Source organism: Athene noctua, chromosome 5 (genome assembly GCF_965140245.1).
Source record: "Athene noctua chromosome 5, bAthNoc1.hap1.1, whole genome shotgun sequence".
Taxonomy (NCBI): Eukaryota; Metazoa; Chordata; class Aves; order Strigiformes; family Strigidae; genus Athene; species Athene noctua.
Genome location: NC_134041.1, coordinates 37,421,965 through 37,446,945, shown reverse-complemented (window position 1 = coordinate 37,446,945; position 24,981 = coordinate 37,421,965). Strand labels below are relative to the sequence as shown.

General features: G+C 37.6%; 1 protein-coding gene across 1 annotated transcript; it reads right to left on the bottom strand.

The window, feature by feature from the left end:
• Positions 1-12,011: 12,011 nt before the first annotated feature.
• On the bottom strand, positions 12,012-18,687 carry LOC141961128 (uncharacterized). Its single transcript, XM_074907724.1, is given in 3 exon segments — positions 12,012-12,116; positions 17,144-18,238; positions 18,241-18,687. Coding segments are annotated over 3 exon segments (1,647 nt in total).
• Between the last annotated feature and the right edge of the window lie 6,294 nt (positions 18,688-24,981).

Here is a 24,981-nt window from a genome sequence, read left to right as displayed (position 1 = left end):
CATGAGCTATTTAGGTGCCTCCAGGACCTACAAGAATTTACATTATTTCTTTTTTTTTTTTTTTTCAGAAACCTACTCTTCTACATATGTCTGAATTAGTTTCAATGCAAAGTTTATTCTTAGAACTTATAAAAATATTATCTTGAAATAAAGTGAATGTCAGTGTTAATTTCACAAGCACAAAATGTATTTCTTCAAGTGAAATCTTGTTGGGTTTTCTAAACTCAGTTCCATAGACTAAATAAAAAGTTTAACCAACAAATATCATTTGTAATGATTTGGTGGCACAGAAAAGATAGGGCTATCAGAATCCAACCCTTTGGTAGGTAGCAGTCATACTGATACAATTGGAGACATCTTTATGGGAAAATGTTGTTTAGAGTAAGCAAGGACTGTCTTTATGGCAGTAAGTGAAGTGTAATCATGGAAGAATCATGCTTTATACTTTAAGATTGCCATTAACAGTGCTGAGGAGAACGAGGCAAATATACTCTCCCTATTCAGAAACCTTTATACATATATATTCATTCAGATAATGATACCTGAAACCACAGATTATCATATCCTTGACTTGGTGGAGGATGCTGCTGTCTTTTGCCAGTATGAGCAGCAATCAAAATATAATTGTGTCTGCCCTGTTAATAATTTCTTTGCATTTATGCATAGATTTTAGGTGCCATGGTTAAACACCCTCCAAAATGTACACAGTGAAATACAATGCACTAAAAAACCTCCTTAATTAGAACATTTATAAATACCTCTTTCTCAATCCCCTGGGAGGATGGATTCATACCAGATATCTTCATGATCTCTCTTACAATCTGTCTACAATACGACCGGAAATAGTTCTGTCTTATTAGGGAACACCAAAAAAATTGCAATATAAATTACACAGCTTTTTGAAGAACTCCTGAATGACCATTTTGCACAGAAACTTAATTTCTGCAGGAGCATAATAGATGGCATACTACTGTTCTTGTTACTCAGCATACCTAAGGAATAATGAAGGGACAGCAATAGTCTCATTTTTAGTATGCAAAAAGCAAACAATTTTTACTCCTGTCACTCAACGTGGCTACTCTTCATAAATGCCACTTTGAGGAATTTATTAGTGACTGGATTAAAGCGAAGGAGTTTACCCGAATCAAGATACTTGTGATTGAGAAATAAGTTAAAAACCAGAGATTTTAATCTAATTCACTAAGTGCCGATATCTCAAGGCCAGTATTTACCCATGTACACATTATAGAAGTAACACTGCTTGACAAACCAAACACAATTACCATTTAAAAGCTGGAATACTTCTCACACAGAGGCTGAAATCTATAGATAGGATACAGTTTCATTCCTATGTCTCTTTAGTTGTAATTATGACAAAAAATCAGAGGATTTTTATAAACAATACATCTACATACAAGATCTATAGCTACAGTTTTTTTCCTTCTCCTTTCACCTGACAGCTTGAAAACTGAGGACTTAGTCACATTAATTTCTTCATTGTATATCTTTCAAATATAAAAGAATACAGCATTATTTCATTGTTGTCCTATTTCATTTGGGATATAATTAATTTTCTTCTTAGTAGCTGGTACAGTGCTGTATGTTGGATTTAGTATGAGAATAATGTTGATAACATGCTGAGGTTTTAGTTGTTGTTAAGTAGTGCTTGTCCTAAGTCAAGGATTCTCTTCCCTATCCCACTGGAGGGAGGTGGGGGACAGGAATGAGAAAGCGACTGCATGGTGCTGTTACCAGTTGGGGTTAAACCACAGTACTGTCTATGATTTAGACCATGAAAAAAAATCAAACCCACACTGTTTGTAAAAGAAGTGTGTACTCTTCTTCCTGTTCCACAACTCCTGAATATCATGTCACATGGAGACTTAGATAGGATGCTATGTATGAAAATGTCATGGTGCCAGGTGAGAGAGAAGGCAGTGGTTTTCTCTGACCTTCAGAAGCCACAAATACAAAGCAGAATCCTACAGTTGAATTATAGCCTAGTCTGACTGAGAACCAATAGTACTGCAAACAAATACATAATAATAGGGAAAAAAGGTATATTTTTAAAAGCTGGCTTTTTCTTTGTGCTTATGCCATACAATCTCAAAGTGGTGTGTCTCCAATTAATAAATTACTGTAACTGCACCTTAAAGTTGAGTATTTTATCTTGTTGTTAAATAATCTGGCAAATAGAGGTACTTAAAACCAAACATATTTTATGTTAAAAAATAGGGTTTATTGCAGAAGAATTTGTACTGCTCCACACATCACCAGTTCCATGTGCCCACCACTTCATTCCCATAACACTGCATTCAGGGTCCGTATGTCAGCATGGTAACTGGAAGATCAGAAAGAAAGGCATTTCAATACACTCATTGAGTCTTGTTTTCACCAAATCTACTCAGCTGGAAGCCGAACTGAAAATGTTATCCTTTCTGTATAAACAGTGAGAAACACTGACTTTGCATAAATTTTCGGATGGGTCTACTAACTTCCAGAGCATAAACCAAATAGAAACACAGTAACATAGCATGGACAAGTATTTTCTCAGAAGATTGAGGTGACCCATGAGACCTGGCTGATAATCTGTTTTCTTGAAGGCAGATATGCCAGAATCTAGGCATAGAATGGTTATGGTTGGAACTGATCTTTAAAGATCATCAAGTCTGGCACCCTGCCATGGACAGGGACATCTTTCACAGACTCATAGAATGGTTTAGGTTGGAAGGCACCATAGAAAGACTACGTTATCACTTCTAGTAGTTTCTAGACAAAAGAGCCTTGCACTGATTATTCAGGAAAATGCTAGAAGCTTACAACAGCTTTTGCAAAGTTACTTTATTTCATTTAATTTCTCCCCATAACAGTCCATCCCTGCTCTCACGGCAGCTGGGCCACTAGTGCAAGGTGACAGCACTTAGAATTTTGCCCTGCCACATCCTCCACAGAGGTAGTTTTGCATGTGTCATTTAATCAGTCCTCCAAGAAGTCTGACAGAAAGTTGTGCTCTTCCATAACCTCCTGATGTAATTTACAGAGGGCTTTCAGATGAGTAAATGAAATTCTTATGAGTTTTTTTACAGTAATAGTCATTTAATTAGGGTGATCCAACTGGTCATCTTCAGGCAGGATCCAATGCTATTTGGCCTGAAACCTTGTTTTAGGGGAAATTTCACTTTCACTTCCATTAGGTAACAGTGAAAAAAATCTGAGACATATTTCTGGCTATGACTGCACCATGACCAAACTGGCAGACTCCGCACAGAACACTACAGGACTCTCAGTACCAGATTCTTCACTAAAAACTTAGTGATGACAAGGTGGATCAGAAGTTACAACTCCAAGACATGTACTTACATCCTAAAGTATTTAATAATGATTTGTGATCCTTCTAGCTATCATTCTAGCACACTTCCTAGATTCTTTAGAGTCAAATTCTGTAATCATTAGTGGCATTATATAACTCAAAGGGGAAAAAAAAAATATATATATATATATATATGTATAACTGGAGAAGAATCTTGTACAGTATAATTATGAGTTATAAGTAAGACAGTTGTATTAGTTGTATTCTTAGTTACCCATACAGACCCAGTCATTTACATAAATAATTCAATTTAATTTTTTCACAAGATGAATTAACATAAAAAAAAGTATCTTGCTTTTTCATCCCAAAATCTCTAATAGTTTATTCTAGTAAGATGTAACACATTTTTAAGCAGCCATTCCTAAAATATTTTTAGATTTTACTTCAGATGAGACCAATATTGCATGCCAAACTGTAAATACATTACATGTGCACTGTTTAGCAATCACTTCATGTAGTTTAGGACACCTTGCTATACTTTTACATTAGAGCTTAGTATTTACCATTTAAGAAGAACATGAAGGTCCTTAAATGTGTCCAGAGGAGGTCAAGACTGTGAGGAGTGGCTGAGGACTCTCAGTTTGTCTAGTTTGGAGAAATGGAGGCTGAGAAGAGACCTCATTGCTCTCTGCAGCTTCCTGAAGAGGGGATGTGCAAAGTGAGGTGCTGACCTCTTGTCCTGGTACTCTGTGGCGGGATGCATGGAAATGTCTCAAAGCTGTGTTAGGGGAGGTTCAGCCTTGACATTAGGAATCATTTCTTTATTGAGATGGTAGTCAAACCCTGGAACAGGTTCCCAGAGAAGTGGTTGATGCTCCAAGGCTGTCAGTGTTTAAGAGACATTTGGACAATTCCCTTAATGCCATGCTTTAACTTTTGGTCAGCCCTGAAGTAGTCAGTCAGGTGAACTAGATTACCATCTTAGGTCCCTTCCAATTGAACTTTATTCTATTCTATTCTATTCCAAATGAACGTTTTAAAATGCAGACACAGGAGTTGAAGTAATCTTGCTTGGAAAAACTGTATCCCCAAACTGATAGTATTTAGCATCTCAGTTTTGAGTATTACAATAGCAATATGACATCTCTTAGAAAGCAGGCAATCAATGTAGACAAGGTCATTTCAATGTACAAGAAATGCAGGTATTCCACCTTTCAAAAGGTTCAGAAGATTTCAGATTCATTCCACAACAGAATACAAATTCCTGTCTCATCGTATACATTTTACAAAGGAAAAATGTATAGTTTAAACAATTATGGCATTCAGTATTTTTTTTTCTGAATATCTTTTCTTGTACCCATTTGTAAAAACAAATATCTCTTCTCTAACATCTCAACAGTACCAATTATTTCCATTTTGCTTTTAACTAGGTATAAAGAACACATTAATGCAAACTGATAACACAAATGCAGCTTTTAATGATTAATCTAATTGTGCCATTTCATGGACTTTTCATTAGAAGAGTTTTAATCTACTTAAAATCTCACTGATTTTTTTCATTAATTGCTAATGCAGGCTTCCTTGAATTTTGAGATGTACACATACTGCTTTAATGGATGAATAAACAGTATAAAACACACTGTGGCCAAGTCCCTTGAGATGGATAGGCTCCAGAACAATGCAAATCAGCAAGATGTTTCCACTGGTGTCTATCACAGGACCTATACAAAATCAAAAGAAGGCACTGTCTGTAATTCAAAGACTACTTTGAAACAGACAACAGAAAGAGAAGTGATGATTCTACTGACATCAGTAGTTTAAACTCACAGTCTTTATACAGGAATGTTTAAAATATTCATACATACATATATATATATATACACATACACACACACAGATCAATTGCTGATGTCCTGATCATTTCCTCATTTATGCATACATAAACAATATTAATGTGTGCACTTCCCTCTTTTGGCCTTTCTAAAGTCATTATCTTATTTACATGATCAAATTTCTCTGTGATCTATTTTCTATTCTTTCTAATATTTTAGAGGTACAGAATAGCATGTTAAAAAGAATAAATAATTGTATCACTAAACAATATCTAGGAAGAATCTTATTCCATTCATTTCTTGAATAAAACAAAAATTATTAAACTATAAATTATAACTATTTATACATTACATTATAGTATAATAAATATTATTTTGATAAACTATATTGAAATATGAATTTTAAAACTCTTATTATTTCAGGTTATATTCACTGTGCTTTATTAGAGCTGCAGGATAGAAAAGGCTCGACTTCAGCAATAAAAAGATAATTGTAGGAATATATCCCTAGAGATGGATATGACAGGAGGTAGAAACTTCAGTTTTACCAAGTAAATAATTTTTTGGGTTCTTTTTTGATTGCTTTACCATATTCTCATCACACACAGTATACAACTAGCCATTGTGCTTGAATATTTTCATTACATCTCCCAATATTAGTATTTTCAGTTGTCAGGCAGCACTACAACATCAGCTGAATGTGGTTGGGGTCTGTACGTTCTTTTTAGAGCTTCTGTTCTCCATAACTTCTTTGGTCATCAATGCATATATAAGGCATCACCGGCTTCCCAGGGTTACCCACTAAATACGCATTGGTTGTGCTACTTTGACTCTTGTTAAATAGTATATGACTTTCCTGTGCTATCATAATAGCTACTAGTGATGAAAGATTGTCTTTGCTACAGGCGTTGTGGGTATCATCTCTACTCTTATTGCTCTGTGGATTGTCTGCGATTTCAAGGGTATTCAACCATTGTTAGAAAATGAGAAAGAACATAACTTGACAAAGGTTCAAATTTCGCTTGGGTCTTGCAGGAATTCATGGATTAGTGCATTGTTTTCTGAATTTATTTGGTCACCTTCGTTTCTGTGTAAACATCACAGAATTCATCAACACATCAGAATTCATTTGTCTAATTTACAGGAGAAACACATGGTGAATATAGACTCTAGTTTCTGAAAAAACTGCGATTCTAATAAAAAGAAGTAATAATTGCATTATGTAGATGTGGCATTAAAGAAACAAAGAACTCCAAATACTCAGTAAAATAAAATATTGCATTCCATGGATCTGTTGGTTTTCCCTGCATAAATATTTCTAGCATTTTTAAAGGTATGACATTCTTATTCATATAAATAAAAATTATTTTTCCATCAATAGCTATTCAGACAACTTTTTTGACTAAACAAAACCTACAAAACAAGAATTGCAATGCTCAAATACAGATGCAAGTCTGCAACTGAAATTTAGCCTAATCCTCTCCCCTTGCTGGAAGATTTAGAGCACATGCTGATCCACAGAACTGCAGCTCACAATCTAAATCCTCATTTTTATTGTCATTCCTATTCCCCAAAAAATGCTTAATTAAAACCTACTGAAGTTATTAACAAGAAGAGTCAAGAAAAAATTCTGGTTGCAACAGGTCTTTGGGAAAATATTGAGTTCACCATGAAAATAATAATTGAAAAAACTTTAATCAAAGTCTAGAATAATACCAAAAGTTCATTTCAGTAAGAGCTGAACCAAAAGTTAGAGGTCATTAGAAGGGATCCCGTGGAAAACACCACCAAAAGTCAATGGAACCTAAGAACAGAGGCAGAAGAGATTATTATTTTGTCTGTCCCTCTGATTTTTCCCAAGGACTGTTGAGAGCTGGAGAAAGTTATCATACTTGTATAACTTCAGGGATTTATTCCTAAAGTTTAGTTTTCCTCCAGAAACCATACAAAATTCTGAATCTCAAGTCTTTATTAAAGCATAACTTAAAGCCTGCAAAGAAATGAAAACCAAGCAGATTTTTTTTTTTTTTCCTTTCAGTGGGGATTTTATTTTCTTCACTTCTTGATTTCTTAGTTGGTTCAGTGGAACAATATGAGCTGTTCAATTTCTTCTTAAAGTCTTGAGCCACACAGAAATTCAGATTGGATTTTACCTCCTTCTAGCAATTTTCTGTGTGATTATCCTTACATCATCTGGCCTGTTTTTTTCCACTAAGTGTAGTGTGAGGCAGGGATGTTTGACTGTAGGACAAATGATACTGAAATTAGAGGTTACTCTATCTTTTATATTCTATTTTCTTCTTCAGGGCAAGCCGTAGAACTGTTTTCTCATTTATCTGTTATTAAACTATCTGTACTCTCTATGTGGATAGTTGTAAATACTAGTGAGAGACACAACAGGCAGAGTATATGTGTGAAACTTCATTTAATTTTGTAGTCTTTTAACTTTTCCCACTTTGCATCTGCCAGTTACCAAACTGAGAATATGTAGACTTCCTTCTCATTGTGACTGAATACTGATTAATATTAATTCAATGGTCATCAGTCTTCGAGAAACTTAGATATTACTAAAAAGGCTAACACTCATTATTAGTTATGAATGAGAGTACATCATGTATATATAAACTAAATTTATGAATCACAGACTAATTATCTATTTGTGAAAACTTAAATATCTTTGAGTTCAGAAGAAATAACTCAGCTTGCACTCCCTGGGTTTCAATCTATAAACGTTGCACAGAAGTGATTTAAGTTAGAAGAGTGCTGCTAAATGTAGGGGAACAAATCAGTGAGGCAATGAATTCTTTCTGCTAAATAATGACTGGTTTCAGTTCCCACTGAAGGAAATATTTTTTGTCTGTAATTCTCCTCATCATGCAACAACAGCTGTGCCTTGATTTTGACAGGATGCTCACAGATAAACAAGTAATCATTTAACATATGTACACATTTGAATGTAAATACTCTTCTGTTTTGTTCATCCTCTTATTTATGCAGTCAGAGTACCAGGCAGACTAGCAAGTTTTGACAGAGAATTACATAAATTCATTTTATACATAAACCTCCTGTCCTAAACAAAGCGTTAGTCAACCATTTTATCAGACTCTTAGATCATAAGAACTTTGGAAGCTCCTTCTTATGTATGTTCTTTATTCCTTCACTTGTCCATCCTTGAAAATGGTTATGGATTATTCAGTCCTCTAGTCACTAAATATTTGATACCAAGGACCTGTTCTGATTATGCATAGTTGCATTCTTACATAACTGATTTCAGTAAAGTTTCATTGATGTGAAACCAATATACAAAAAATTAACCAAGATTTCCATTTTGGCCATTTCACACCTTTGACAGCCTGTCAGAACTTTCTTTTTCAAGTAAACAAAGTAAACTATTGTGTTTGTTTGTTTGTGGTTTTTTCCCCTCCACTCTTCTTTATATTGAAGAGGCTACAGAAGAACTTCACACACACTCTATTTTAATCTTGCTTTCAAAGTAAAAATATACTGCAGAATGTATGCAAAGTGAGGCTGATATGCATAGAGTAGATGCAAAGTATGCGTGTACTCTGAAATGTGCATGCAAGGAGACCAAGTGGCATTTTACAGCTCACTGCTGCCAAACTTTCTATTTTCATCAATTTTTTAAAAGGTTCTAAGTACTCCTTTAACATTTAGCTTATAAAAACAAAGTAACCCCAAACAAACCTGGAATAAATTGATCAAAATAAGAGTATAAGCCATCTATTCACTAACCAACATTTTATTTAAAACTTAAAGATGAAAGACCCCAATTCAATTAGTTACAGAGAACAAGAGAACAGAAAACAAAACTTCCAGAGAAAACATGTAGCAGAACCATAAAAAGCTTAGGCTAGTGAATAGATGCAAAATACATGCTCAGATGACAGTGACCTTTACCTGTTAAGGATGCAGAAAATTAATATTTTGGGGGGTGATTTTGGATTTTGCTTATTTGTGTTTTATCAGTCTGGGCATGCCCACTCTCAGATGAATTCCTATCAGTCCTGGCATTAGAATTTAAGTCATAATTTCGTATCAATAATCAGAGTAGTAAAACAATGATGTAATAAGTGTATATTTTGAACAAACTGTTTCAGAAAGTTTGTGATCTAAATAATGTTAAGCAGGAAATGTTATTTTCAGCTATTTGCTAAGTCAGAGTTTTCTCATACTTCAGGAACTCAGGCACGTGATGAGTTACAACAGTTAATTTTACTGTGGAATGTTTTATATAGCAACAGTTCTCAAGAACATCTGTGTCTTAAAAAGAAGTTTGAAGACATTAGTAATATTGTATCAGCTCCTCTAAATCAATTTCTATTTAAGGACTGAATTGTAGTTTAACAGCCTATGGCAGTCATGGACCATTAAAATGTTCTCAGATATGTTTAATTATTCATTAGTCATTAACTCACACCAATTGTTCTATCAAAATACTAAGTTTTTCATGTAAATGCTGGAATTTCTTTTCATTTCACTATTGTAATTGTCTCTTGGGAAATGTAATGAGTTTTTAATATTTAAATCTGAAAATATTCCCAATGAGGGAAAAAAAAAAAAAAAGTTATAATACATTGTTAAAACCTGTTGAAACAGTACTTATTTCATATTTCTGGTTATGATTTCTAACAATGATGGTTATTTCATCCTAAATTCATAGACCACCACCTCAATGGACCATCTTGTGAATAACTCAAGTATATTTCAGACCACCAATTAGGTCTCTTCCTGTAGGCACCATATTCACAGCTGTCTGTTTCTCATCAACAGTACTGTAATGTAATAGATTTCTAATTTTTGCTAGCTGTTGGGATCCCACCATATTTAATGATATTGGGCCAGCATGCTACCTAAATAGCAATTAATTCCTCTTCCTATCTCAACATTTATTCTACAGAATAGTCTTTACAGTCTGCTATAGTGGAAGCAGTAATATCTCTATGCTTTATTCCAGTTATCACAGAAAAATGTGTTTATTTTCTTTGCTCAGATCTACTGTCATATTCATTATGCAGTTTTAGAATGTGACCAGTATCCTGTCAGATCCTTTTTATTTTGTCCCCAAACTGATAATATTTCTAACTTTTCTGAAGTAATTGTTGTAGTTGTTTTTCCCTACCAAGTATTGTTGATCTATTTGATGTTTTTCTATTCTGTCTCCTACATTCTAATGGATTCAGTCCTTTTTCTCATGTTCTACTTTTCATGAATTCAGATTTATTTTTCTTTACTGTGTACTTGAGCTCAGTTTATAAATTTCCCTCAGAGTTACGCAATCTTCCATGACATTTTTATTGTGTTCTTCTTGTGTTCACCTGACTTGTCATCATTTTTAATCCTAGAATTTGTACTAACTCCTATATAGGCAGAAACTCCATGGTTATCATCTATTCCTATAGGTATAGGCAAGAGACCTATGCAAAGCAGTAAGTTACCTTAATTTTAACTACTTCAGTGTTTTCACTTCTTCCTCAGAAACATATGTGGATTTTTTTCATGTCAAAGGTTTGTAGTGGATGGACTATGACACTTTTCCATACAAGTTCCATTTTTCATGTGTATACATTGCAGATGGCACAGGTATTAAATCCTGGTTTAGAGGCAGTCCAAAACCAAACACTTCGTTCAGGAAGATATTAACACTTCTGATTTAAAAGAACACACAGACACATAAACCAAAGCAACCTATGGAAGGATGGCCCATAATTGTTTTTGTTGTTTGTTTTTTATTTTTCTTTTTAAATTGCATGTGTCTTTTAACCCAACTAAAACAGATTCTCTGATATAGCTTCAGTTATGAATTATATCTGCAGATTGTGTGCTAATGCAATTGCAATGCATAAGCTGAAATACAGGAAAATGGTGCTCTTAAGGTTTTCTACTATTTTGCTTATGCTTCCTCTGACTTAGTCTTGATGCACTCTGTTTCCACCAGAATCAGGGTCAAAACCCCTTTCTTTTCACACAGTAAATGATTTCCCTTTACTTTAAAACTTCAAAATATCTGAAGTCAGAAGGGAATATTAACCAGCAAATTCAAGCAATCAAAGATGAAGCCTTCACATCCTGTTGGCTATTCTAGAAGTAGCTTTAGACTCTCTGTTTCACTACACATGCACAGAAGTCTATTAAGACTTAGATCCACAATAGGATATCCCACATGCCTACCAACAGCCTTTAAATTTCTAGAATGGAAAAGCTATTAGAAAGACAAGCGGAATTCCCTCCATAAATCAGAAACACCACTCTCACGAATATACACAAACAGTAACAACAAAACATGATGGGAACCCGTGGCTATCAATATTTTTATTTGTTTGCTTTAATGATTTCACTTTTCACAATAAAAAAGTCACAAGAAAGTTTCTAGAGGTTTCTGGTCCATACTCTAGCTAATAATCTCCGACAGTGAATTATTAATATTATAATATCCTACTGTAGTAAGACTGGAGCAAGAGCACATTGTCATCTTTTACATATGATGTGTTCTACAAACATAAGAGGTTTTTTTTAAAAAGAAAAAGCCCAAAACAAAACAACAAAAAACTAAAACAGATGTTTGGGGGAGGACTGAAATACCTAAGAATAAATGTCTGGTGCTATAACACACATGCAAAAGAGCTCTATTGACCGAAGATGGAAAAAACCTTAATAAACTTCTGAGGTTTTAGATCAGATAATTGCTGTATAGCTCTTTATTACCAAGTATCCATCTGATACCAAGTACCAAGTATCTATCTGTGTTGAAGAAGTACCATTGCAAAAAATAAGGGCTGTTGTTTTTTTCAGTTCCAGCAGATTTTTATTTTTTTTTCCCATTGTAAATGTGACCTAAATATGTTTATGAGCTAAAGTCTACCAGTACCATTGATCTTCAAAGCACAGTTTAATACAAAGCTCCCTGGTAAGCAGATATTACTGTCTTTTACTTTCCAAGGCAGTATTAGAAGTTCCTGAAAAACATCAAGCAATATGTTACATGTTCATTAATGCAGTTTTCTCAATCAGTGTGGTACAGATGTTATTTGAGCTTCTTCCCCTTGCTGCTCTTACCTATTATGAAGCATCTTAATTTTTTCCTACATAAAACTAGGTAATTCTTTCTTTTTTTTATAACTCATTAGAGTGTCCCAAAGGACTTGGAACTTTTCCAGATCTTTGTTTTGCTTCTACACTTTGGTAAAAGAAATAAAAAGGGGGAAATTTATGCTGGAACAATGCCAAGAGTAGCCCATTCAATCAAAATCATGTCTTGGTGCAGAGACTATTAGTCAGTCATATCTACATTCTATCTAAATAATTATAACACAGATATTCTAAATTATTGGAATGTCCTTGAATTGTTCATGGGGTTTGCTGCTCACACTGACTGGAAAAAAAAAAACAACAAAAAAAACACCAACCCACATATTTTTTTAAAAATTTTAGTGACACTGTATCAAAATCTAATATAGCCTACACCATGCATTATCTGGATATGAAGTAAAATATTTCAGTTGTGCTAATTTTACTTGTGAGTACTACTCTGAATATTTCTGTAAACAATGCAGTCATGAAAACTGATGAACTTCCTCTTTTCTATACTCAAATTGCAAAGACCATAGGATCAATCGGTGGAAAATATCCAGCAAATAAGAAATGGAAATAAAAAAAATATCCACCATAACAAATGCTTTGGTGTCTTAACGTCCCCCAGAAATGGAAATAAAGTGGCTATATTGTTGTCCCGATCCGATATTGGGGGAGGGTTCTTAAAAAATCCCGAGAGCAAGATTAAGACACAAACGAGGTCAGATGCTGAATAACCTTATGAATTTTATTTTCTATAACAACTAATAAGAGCGATAGGACAGAGAGGAAAAGAAAGGAAAAGGTCGGAATCCCTAAGCAAGAACACGGTAGAGGCGCAACTAATTACCACCACCACGACTGGGGATCCGGCGATGTTCTGTCGGTCCAATGATGCTCCACGTTCCTGGCTCCGAGTTGGTTCCCCTCTTCTTGTTGGTTCCCATCTTCTAGATGGTTTCCCTCTTACAAAGGAGTACTCAGTCTGTCTTTTTTATAGTCCCCGTCCCCACAGTTTGTCCGCCCATTTCCACGGGGCTCGTTGTTGTAGGTGCCACCCCGTGGCCCTCCGTGCGCGCATGCCTGGGTGTCCATGGTGGTCGTGCTGGCGAGGGGCCAATCTGTCTCGCCGCGGTTTCCCCTCCACCCTGCTCACGCGCTCGTGCGTGTAGGCGCAGCTCGATAGATGACTGCTGATGTTCTCGTCTAGGGCGGATGTGGTTTTCGTTGGGGACTGTGTGTTTGCTCCTTTACGTTGAGTCAGGAGGTGGTCGTCGTGGAGACAGCGATGTTGAGACATAGTAAAAGTCCAAAAAGTTCCTTACACCACCCCGTGGCTCAACATCGCTGTCTTCGTGGTGGTGTGAAAGATAACAGTACAGAAAGAGGAGAAAGAAAAGGCTAGAAAAGTGCGCAATACAACAATAAATGAATTTTTTTTCTTTTTGGTAAACATTTTTTAAACACTATTCTTAACAACAATAGACAAACATCTTTTAACACTATTTTTAACAACAATAAACATTTTTAGTCTAACAGTGAACATTTTTATCTAAAAAACATATATTCTTAACAATATTTAAACATTTTTATCTAACAATTTTAACCTATATACTTAAACTAATTAACATTATAAAACTAAAACATCTTATAAACTTAATCTTAAGGCTCTGAATCCGCAGAGGGATGCAGTGACAGTCTCCATGGAAAGCACTTACAGGGACAAAACAGGAGTATGACAATAATAAGCAAAATAATAGCCATCAGAACAGAAAGGGTAAATGAATTAAAAGTAATGCTAAAAAGCAATCCGTTGTAAACAAAAGATACCAAAAAATGTTCAGGGCCCTGCAAGTGCACGTGGTCTGCTGCTCCGGTCTGCTAGTATCAGGATCAGTATGCGAAAAAGGGCTTCCCTTATCCCAAAGCGCATGCGTCATCCGAGCCTGGAAAATTCTATTTAAATTTAAACCAAAACAAATAAACAATACTATTATCTCTAACAATATTAAAACTAATTAACTTTATAAAACAAAGACATCTTACAAATTAGACACGAGTTTCAAGAAAATCATCAAAGGAACACGAGGGCAGTTGAGGTTCGGGTGAAGCAGCAGAAGAACATGATGGCTGGGGTTCGGGAACAACGGCAAAAGAACAGGATGGTTGAGGCTCAGGAACAGCGGCAGGAGAAGACGATTGAAGAGGAGATGCAGGGGAATCAGCAGAGGAATGCAGCGGTTGTTGTTCGGGTGAAGTGGTAGAGGAAGACGAAGATAATTTACAAAGATCACATTTGCAACGGCAAAAAAGAAACATTACAATAACAAACAAGGCAATAGCCGACAAAACAAGAATTAAAGCTAATGCAGAAATGCAATCCATATCCATGATTGCTATAGATTGCAAAAATTACAGAGCTGCAAAATGGTGGTCTAGTTCGCCTGAGTTGGGGGTCTGTCTACGCAGCAAGAAAATGGATCTCCACGCCCCCAGCCCAAAGCGCATGTGTTGTTTAGGCCTCAAAGCGCCTATCCTAAATATGAACAAGGATACACGTGTAGAGATATATATATAAGGTTTAAATGATTGATACAGTGGTAGACTTTGATTGGCAAACAGCACGAATCTGTTTTACACCATCAGGTGAGGCAGTAGATGTAAATTGCATGTTGGATACAACATGTTGGATTAACTGAACAAAGCAAGGAATGATACAGGGCAAAAACATCAAGGCAGCAAATGCACATAACAGATAAAATAAAAGCTGTTTTACCCATGGTGCTCCGGGTAACCAAGACCATAAATCACCATTCCAGCCATTCCATGTTTGAACAGGGACATGGGCCAGTTTCACTATAGTTAGTTACAATTTGTGCTGGGGTAAGGGGTGTAGAGACCCACGGCCAGCTTGACAATCCTAGAGGTCCTCCACAAACCCAACAGTGACTTAGATTAAAGGTTTGGCTTACAGTTTTTGCTAACAAAACAAACTCATTGTCCTCAAAGGGGTCATATGGGTTGAGGGGAAATGGGGGAATTGGTTTCCCTTCACTCCCATAGGTAAATGCACAGAATACTATAATAAAAAACAGCATATACATCCTAACCAAATTACACTAAAATCTGCATCTGCTTCACCTCTTCTGTGGGTGCGTCTGTGTTGCTTGCTTCCTCCTGAAAGTGAAAAGAACAAATTGGCTTCTCGGGTTAGAAAGAGGGAACAATGCATCTAGTGTGAATCTTGTGAGTTTTCCCACAGGCATCTTTTGCTTTCCAGGTGTATTTATTAAGAGGTGTGTCCAACACCAGTGGCACTTTGCCCACTGTGGGGAGTTCAACCAGGACAGGTTGTCCTGGGAAATGAGATGGATTGATGGCATGGTCGGGACAGTGTGGGGTTGGCATGATTGCTGGAGGTTTAGGACAGAATGCTGTGATCTTTGGGCATCCATTTACTCCCCAGCGACTGTTGACGCTGGTCACTGCATCTCACACCCTCTCAGCCCATCCTGGCTTACGTGGTTTGAGGAAGCGTTTTAGTAGACCATTCGTTCTTTCTACAATTCCATTCGCTTGTGGGTAATACGGAGTATGAAACGCCCACGAAAATCTTTCTGAGCTGCCCACTCTTGGACCACTTTGGCTGTGAAATGTGAGCCATTATCTGAGTGGATCAACTGAGGTTTGGGGAAAATTCCAAACCATTCTTTCAGAGCTTTTACTGTGTTTTCTCCTGTTGCTTTAGAACATGATTTAGCTTGCACTAGCCCAGACACTATCTCTACACCTACCAGTATATAGTATTTGCCTTCTGACTTTCGAAAAGGACCGATGTAATCGATCTGCCAGGCCTCCCATAGGCCTTTTCCCTCTCTTAAGTGCAGGGGGTCACTTCCCAGTGGATGTCTGTCCAGACGGACACAGCATTGTTCACAAGAAGATACACAAGTTTTACACTCTTCCCTGGTAACTGGCCACCCTCGGGCTTGTGCCTCACAATACAGGTCTTTAATTCCTGAATGTTTTCTTTTTACATGTAGCCATTCTAACAGGCGTTCCCAATTTTCTGCTATCTGGGTGCTTTGTAGGGGAGCCAGCCGAGCTAGTTCATCCACCTCGGCATTCCATCGGCTCACAGGGGTATTGTCTTGCTGATGAGATGCTACCCAAGCTACTGCAAATTTCCCTTGTCTGGCAATGGTAAGGATTTCCTGCCATTTTTCCTTTTGCCATACGGGTATTCTGTTGACCTCCCATCCATTTTGTTCCCAGAACGGAAGCCATTCAGTGCAACCTTTAAACACAGCATAAGAGCCAGTATAGATATAGACAGAAGAAGCAGACTGAGCCTCGTGTTGGAAAACACTCCACACAGCAACTAATTCTCCTACTTGTGCACTACCTTCTCCTTCAGTAATGATCTGTTCATTGGTGTCTATCCGAAGTGCCACAGCTCGGTACTTCCAAATTTTTCCCTCTCGCTTTGATGAGGCATCAGTAAACCAGACATTTCGCAATTGTTCAGAAAACAGAGGAGCTACTTGTATTACAGGCGAAAGCTCGGGTGTTTCCCTACTCGGGTCTACCTCATCCTGTATATTTAACACTTTTGTGGTTCCTTCAGTTACAGAAAAGATTTCACAATAATGTTCTATTTGTGCATACCACTTTCGCACGGAGGCTCTCTGGGCTACTCCATCAGGGGGTGGAGTTCCTGACAAAGCTGCTCTGATCACTTTAAACGGGCCTCTGAGAATTATAGATTGTTGCCGAATGGTGCGTTCGGCTTCTCTTAAAGCTAGACTGACTACAAATAGACCTTTTGTGTTGCAGGTGAGTTGTCTTACAAACATCCATCCTCCGCATCCCCCCTCACCTTTGGGGAGCGGAGGGTCTAGTTTCCCATCACCTTCTTTTCTCCAGTCGGCTCCTCCCCAAGGTCTGTTAAGGGTGGAGCACTAGGGGTTGGTTTGGAAGTGACCTTTTGCTCGGGCCATTCCTCCACAAGTTGCTCTAATTTTTGAGTCGTGAGTCCATCCATCAATTTCCGAGGAATGCCTTTCTGAAGCCCTAATTGCCACAATCCCAACTGAGTTAGGGACCTATCTTTCCCAGGATTCTGAAATCGGGGTGATCCAAAGCCTTGTCCCTTCCTCATTGATGATTGTCGCCCACTAATTTGCTCTGCAGCCCGCACAACCCTGGTTTCAGTTCTTTGAGACGGTCCACCAACAGGACCATATTTTCTCCCAAAATTAATTAATTCTTGGGCTACATCTCCCCATGTCCATATTTTCTTCCCTGGCCGTTGATGGTCAGGGGTCACTATCCCCTCCAGAGCGGCCGTTATTCTTTCTCCATTAAGAGTGTTTTGAATCTTCCCTTGCAATTGAATGCCAATGGGTTTCAGGGAGTCAGGGAGTCCTCGTATCAGAGGAGTCATCCTCTCTGGGTCCACAGGCATCATCATCGGAGAGCCTTGGTTGGGCTTGAGCTCCCGATCATACATCATCTGCAGACAGGCTGCCTTCTGTACACTTTCCACTAGTTGATCCACCATACCTGTTATGGCAAGGGGATCTCCCCTCTCCAAGGGGTTCAGCCCTCCGGCCCAATATGCAACTCTCTGAGTCAGAGACCATAGGGCTCGGCAGTCGCCAGTGGTTAGAAACACACCCGGACCCCAATATCCTTCTGCTTCTTTCTTAGACAGTAGAATTCCATCCCCTCCTGACAGAGACACTCTCCACACGTACTCTGTCTCTGATTCTTTTGCAGTCCTTGAAAAATCTTTTTTCAGTTTTGCCAATTCAGTTGAGGTAAATGGGACTTCTCTGGTGATAACCTGAGGACGGTTATCACTATCATCCTCATATAGATACTCTGTTTTAACCAGTGGATACATGTGTGGGTGACTTCCTAAAGTTTCTTTTGCCTTCTGCAAATCTCCTTGGGGATAGATTTGACGTATCCCTTTCTCCAGAAGTTTCACTTCTGCCTCGCATGGGTATCTGTCTCTGCCAAAATGTATTCTCTCAATTCATCTTTCAATATTCTATTTTGATCCTTTTCCTCCTCTAACAACCCTTTAGTATCTCTCAATTGGTTCTGCAGGGTTTGTATGACCGTCTGCAGCGAGTCTATCAAAGTGTCAGTTTGGCTATACTTCTCCTTTTTCTCTTCCACCACAGCTGCCAGACTTGCGCCTAACACTGCACAAATTATAGCTTTTCCTTTCCTCTTTCTAACCTTAGCTTCCTTCTGCAATACCCTTATCCGATCCACCACACTCTGTGGTTGGAACCAGTGGTTTTTCACCCAGTCTCGCCCCTGAATTGAGGGACGGGATCTGTGTGCCTCCAAAAGATCATATAATATATATATTTCTTCAGCCTCTGAGGGCGCATCATCACAGACCATTCCTTTTCCCTTTTTCTGATACAAAGGGGACATCGTCCTGAGAGGGTCAAACCTTAATGTCAAATTTCCCCTATTCTCTCTCAGGAGACCAAATATGAATCTCACACAAAAGCAATGCAAAGGGTTTTCGTCCTGAGAGGGCCACAACTTGATAAATAACTTTCACCCATTCACTCTCAGGAGGTCACAACTTAATGCAAACACAAATGCAACATCACTGTCCGCGCTCTCCCTGTTTGCTCTCAGGAGGTCACAACTTAATATAAAACACAGAGAACTTTTTCACCCTGAGAGGTTTGCATTCAAGACAACAAGGTAACACAGCACTCTCGTCTCAAGGGATCCTGTCCGTGACGCCAATTTAAAAATGTCCCGATCCGATATCGGGGGAGGGTTCTTAAAAAATCCCGAGAGCAAGATTAAGACACAAACAAGGTCAGATGCTGAATAACCTTATGAACTTTATTTTCTATAACAACTAATAAGAGCGATAGGACAGAGAGGAAAAGAAAGGAAAAGGTCGGAATCCCTAAGCAAGAACACGGTAGAGGCGCAACTAATTACCACCACCACGACTGGGGATCTGGCGATGTTTCGTCGGTCCGATGATGCTCCACGTTCCTGGCTCCGAGTTGGTTCCCCTCTTCTTGTTGGTTCCCATCTTCTAGATGGTTTCCCTCTTACAAAGGAGTACTCAGTCTGTCTTTTCTATAGTCCCCGTCCCCACAGTTTGTCCGCCCATTTCCACGGGGCTCGTTGTTGTAGGTGCCACCCCGTGGTCCTCCATGCGCGCATGCCTGGGTGTCCATGGTGGTCGTGCTGGCGAGGGGCCAATCTGTCTCGCCGCGGTTTCCCCTCCACCCGGCTCACGCGCTCGTGCGTGTAGGCGCAGCTCGATAGATGACTGCTGATGTTCTCGTCTAGGGCGGATGTGGTTTTCGTTGGGGACTGTGTGTTTGCTCCTTTACGTTGAGTCAGGAGGTGGTCGTCGTGGAGACAGCGATGTTGAGACATAGTAAAAGTCCAAAAAGTTCCTTACAATTGTAAATAAAATGCCTCTTCAAACATTAACTGCATCAGTAAGAAAAGCAGGTAAAGCTCTCCAGTAACCTGAGAACAGATTCCTGCACGCGGGGAGGAATAACCTCATGCAGCACTACAATCTCAGGGGTGGCTGCCTGGAAAACAGATTTGCAGAAGACCTGGATGTTGATATGCTGATCATGAGCCAGCAAAATTCCCATATAAAAAAGGAGAACAATAACATCTCAGGCTGCATTAGGCAGAGCATGGTCAGCTAGCTGAGTGAACTGATCCTTCCCCTACTCAGCATTGGTGAGAAAGCATCTGGAGTGTCGTGTCCAGGTCTGGGCTCCCTTGTGCAAGAGAGACATGGACATATTGGAGTGAATCCAATGAAGGGTCCACAAAGATCATTAAGGAATTAGAGCACTTGTCATATGAGGAGAGGCTCAGGGGGAATAGAAGGCATGGGGGAATCTTATCCACATAAAAATACCTGATGTGAGAGAGCAAAGAAAATTAAACCAGACTCCTGTCAATGTTGCCCAGTAGCAGGTCAATGGACACAAACTAGAAGACGTGAAAATCCATCTGAATAGAGGAAAACACTGTTTTGCTTTTGGTTTTTTGGCAATGTGAGGGTGGGTGAGCATGGGACCAGGCTTCCCAGAAAGGCTGTGAAGTCTCCATCCTTGGAAAGAGTCAAAACTCAACTAAACATGGTCCTGTGCAACCTGTTCTAGATGGGCCTTCTTGGGCAGAGGATTGGACTAGAGAAACTCCAGAAGTCTCTTCCAATCTCAACTATTCAGTAATTCTGCTCTGCAGGGAGATAAAAAAGGTTTTCAGAGTGTCTTTCAATTCTTTTCTTTAAGCTGTATGATGAAAAAAAAAAAAAAAAAAGATATCACATTTTAAAACATCTGTCTAATACTGGAACATAACATTTTCCCATCACAAAACAACATGAACTATCCTTGAAGGTATGACGCAAACCCTCATTGAGGAAAGACAAAAATAATGGTATTTATCAAATCAAGATGCCTGTATTTTATACCAAAATGCTATACAGATCAATCTGTACAGAATGAGCGAAACTATGCTCTTTGACTGTGCTTGCAACTGTTTCATTTTTGCTGTATATGAACCTCTGGAAGACTAACTGGTAACAGACGTATCCAGAAAAGGAAACTTTATCTTGAAAAGCTTCTGAGAAGAAAAATCTCCGAGAGCAAGTTTCAAACTGTGTATAGTACTCCAGGCTCTGAGTTTCTGACAGAGTTTTCCTTAAGTAGCAACTGAATCAATTATTTTCACTGTCAAGATGCTATATTTATTGCTTTTCTTCTAACTGTGCCCTTCTGAAAACAGAAAAAATTTTCTAGTCATGCATTAGCATGAATGACAAAATCGCTGTTTCCAGACTACACTATCTTCTGTGTCCTTGTTTTTGTTAATTATAAAACCAGCTAAACAACATTAATTTGCACAAATGCACCACATGGAGAATTATCTCGTCCATTTGAAAATAAAATAAAGTTAATTAGTATTAATCTTTCTAGCATTTGTCCTTCAAATACCTGTAGAGGAGTCTGCATGACCTTCCCGCGCTGCGACCTTGTGAGAGACAAATATGTTTCTAGTAATCTTTACAACTGTAGTCCTTATGGCTGTAAGAAAAGAGAAACAAAGGATATTGGTAGAAAGAAGCATACTATCCATTGTTTAGTCTCGAGATTAGTGCCTAAAAATCTAGATGAAAAGTAAACAAATGAGTGTGGATTAGCACCCTAAATAATTTTTGGAAGAAAGTAAACACAGTAAATAAAAAAGATAAAGGTTGAATGAAGTGAAGTAATATTTGAGTGGGTGATCCATGTAACAGGCAGACCAGGAGACTGATGATGTAAACCCAGTAGTGTAAAAAAGTCTGGGGAAGATCTTCTGAAAACTCCATTGAAACAGCTACCCATAGACCTGACTGCTACATCAAAGCATTGGAGCCTTCTCTTCACTGGACATAGCACAGAGTAAGTGAAGTGTTGCAGCTACATTTAGACAGTAGTCAGTACAACCCTCCTGGTCAGTGATTTGTGTCAAAACAGGTGTCCCTCTCCAGTTGTCTGTCAGGCTGCCTGAGTGGGAGCATGTCTTTCCTGGTGTATCCATTGTGTGGGCTGTAAATAGTACATAATAGTAACGACTCAGGTGTGTTTATGTTGTGTCATTATTTGTCATTGTTAAGTACTTAGTACTACTTAGTATTATTATTTTACTAATTTTAGCTATTGTCCTCAAATTTAGTCAAGAAAATAAGTATTTAAATTAAGCATAGACTCACTTATTTATTTGGCATAACTCTAGCTGCACTAATCAGTCAGATGTCACAGCACACTGTGATGAAATCTGGTGTGTAGTGTGTGGGCAGACAGTGTTAAAGATTTCATATGACTCCAACTTTGTGTTCCAGATCCATGGCTGCACTGTGACAAACTGTCAGAAAACAAAAATAGATGAGACTGTGAAAACACCAAACTGCTTTTAGGAAAATAGTGGAAAAGCTAATAAACCACTTGATGCAAGCAGCTTTATCTGTACTCATTCTGGAGTGCATGGTCAAAAGACAGCTTTGAAAAGGGAGGGACTTTTATCTCACTGTTTTCTTCTCATTTTGTTTCAAAATAGGGTAAAGGAAAGAGAGGAAGTTAAAGATTTGAAGACCTGAAGATAATCTTTACTGACATTCATGAATTAAGGGAAAACTGGAAAATAATGAGAGTCCAGATGTGCTCCTGATATTTGTTTTTTTTTCTTTGCTTTACCTTTACTTAAAATCAATAACAGTGATTACCGCTGTAGTGAACTCAGCTCTACAGTTATCAAGCAATTCTAGAATCATCTAATATATTTAGAAAATTTATAAATGGAATCTGATTCACTGTGTTTCCTAGTTGTTCACAGTCTCATATAAAGCAGTGTTTTAAACAGAACAAGCTATCACTGATTTTGTGAAGAAAAGTAAATATCACTGCCTCTTGTTAGTATACAATCCCTAATTAGACCTAAAGGTCATACACAATCTGTGTGTTCCTGGCACTGGACATCAAATTTCCTAAAAGCTAATTCAAGGATTACCAACCTTTCCAGACCACAAGAAAAGCTAATAATTATTCAAGTGAGGTCCCCTTGCCCTGGCTATAGTCACATTAATCAGTACCATGGCTGGGCTAGTGCAAGAGATATTGGATAACTCAAAATACATGGCTGGGAAAAAGTCAGTCAGCAGAGAATGTCCCAGACACCAGCCAGTAATATAAGTATTGACAAAATGTGGAAGCAATTATTTCTTTTGTCCTTCAGCCATTCTCAAAGATCTTTTTACTGTCTATCTGACAAGACATGATTTGCTTTGTCAATAATATAAACATTTATAAAATACACCTCATCAGGTAGAAAGACTGGACGTTCCTAATTGTTGAGAGATACAAATAGTGAAACATAGATATCTGATCCACAGTGTTTTCTTTCAAGCCACTTGCATATAGGATTTTGGAAATATCTCACATTTTCAAATCTCAGAACCACTGTCAAATCATGATGCATGCCACACCACATTGTTTTTAAATAGCAAGAACTCCCCTAGAAAAGTCTTCAACATCAAGAACTGATTCTATTTTGAATCTTCTTTGAATTATAATAGCAACCTGTAGTCCTAGTCCAGAAGGTCTACTTTCATAAATATTTAATACACTGAGAGGTAACCATGGACTATATCATTTTCAGCAAACATATGTAGATGAAAGAGCCTCTAGGACCAATAAAATAGAGTCATGTCAAGCGAGTTAAATTAATAATCACTTGCTTTGAAACCAGATATAAACAAATAAAAATAACATAAATAGTGACAATGTATAAATATTATCTTGTAACTACTAGTTGAATATTCTTTTATAAGCATTTTGTAACACAGATAAGCATAAATATAGAAAGAACATATAATCTCTAAGGGGCAAACAGAAGTTAATGCTACAGTGACCCAAATGAGGGATGGAAAAACATGTGCAAGTGGTAAAATCTGCAAGATAAAAACAAGGGATGGCATACAAGCAGGCAAGATACCTGATGGAACCAGAATGGATGCTGTAGACTAAAGAAAGATGCCTAACAAAACCAGAGGCATTTCTGATCCTCAAGATAGAAGAAAATATGTTAAGGCAACACCTCTCTTTTTTTTTAAAAAAAAAAGGTAGTTAAGCAGCATAAAATATCAGTGATGAGCCGGAAATATGGGGAAGAAGGAAAATGACTACTTGGATTCTATCTCCCCTTGACCAAGAGATCTCCATCCTGATTACCTGGATCTTGGTGGTTAAGACTATCAAGGACCATAGCAGTAAGAGTTAACAGTGTCAGCTCTCTGGTATTAATACTTACAAGTAGTTTTGGATAAGCTTGATAATTGTTTGATGTGGTGATAATGATTAATAGTGGGTAAGAATTAACAGTATATAATGTGTATACTTAGTTAATATGGATTTAGTAAAGTGGTGTTTTGAAGTTTGAAACTGGCCTGGGTTTTTAGTCTTTTAAACACTCCATCACTGCAATCTCTAATTCTCTGATACAACCCCACACATATTATATATATATTTATGTATGTAAATTGAGTTGGAATGCAATACTGTGCAGCATATAGTATAATTTCGTGCAAATAAATAACATTCAGATAGAAGCGCATTTCCTCATTCCCATTTTCATTGCAGCAGAAGAATAAGAGGAGAAAATGGAAAACACATTAAAGGTCGTTTAAATATTGTGACATAATAAAATCAGTTGACATCAGGGAATTTCAACAGACTATTAATAACAGAGAAGAAGAAATCACCAAAGTTAACATTCCCATGCTATTCTATACCTTATCAGTATCCTGGTTTCTCTGGAGCAAGTAAATAAATTCTTCTAATCATTAAGAAATTCACCACATATAACATCAGTGTTCACAGAGCTTAATATAGGTTCTCTGACCTGTTGCTAGTATGATCTTGGTAACTACATCAACAAAAGGCATTGGGAGTATGTGCATAATTATGTGTTGCTTGGCATATAAACTGTGAAATGTTCTGGCAGTTTCCCATTTTGCACCTTATGATTTAAGTACTCTTCGTGATATTAGTTTGTGTCATTAATCATATTTTGATGTGCACTTAAACTGTACTTCAATTCTCAAGGGTTATAAGCAGAACAATTGAGTTGAAGAGTATGTATCACCATACGGTGTCAACACAGTATGGTAAATGCCTAGTA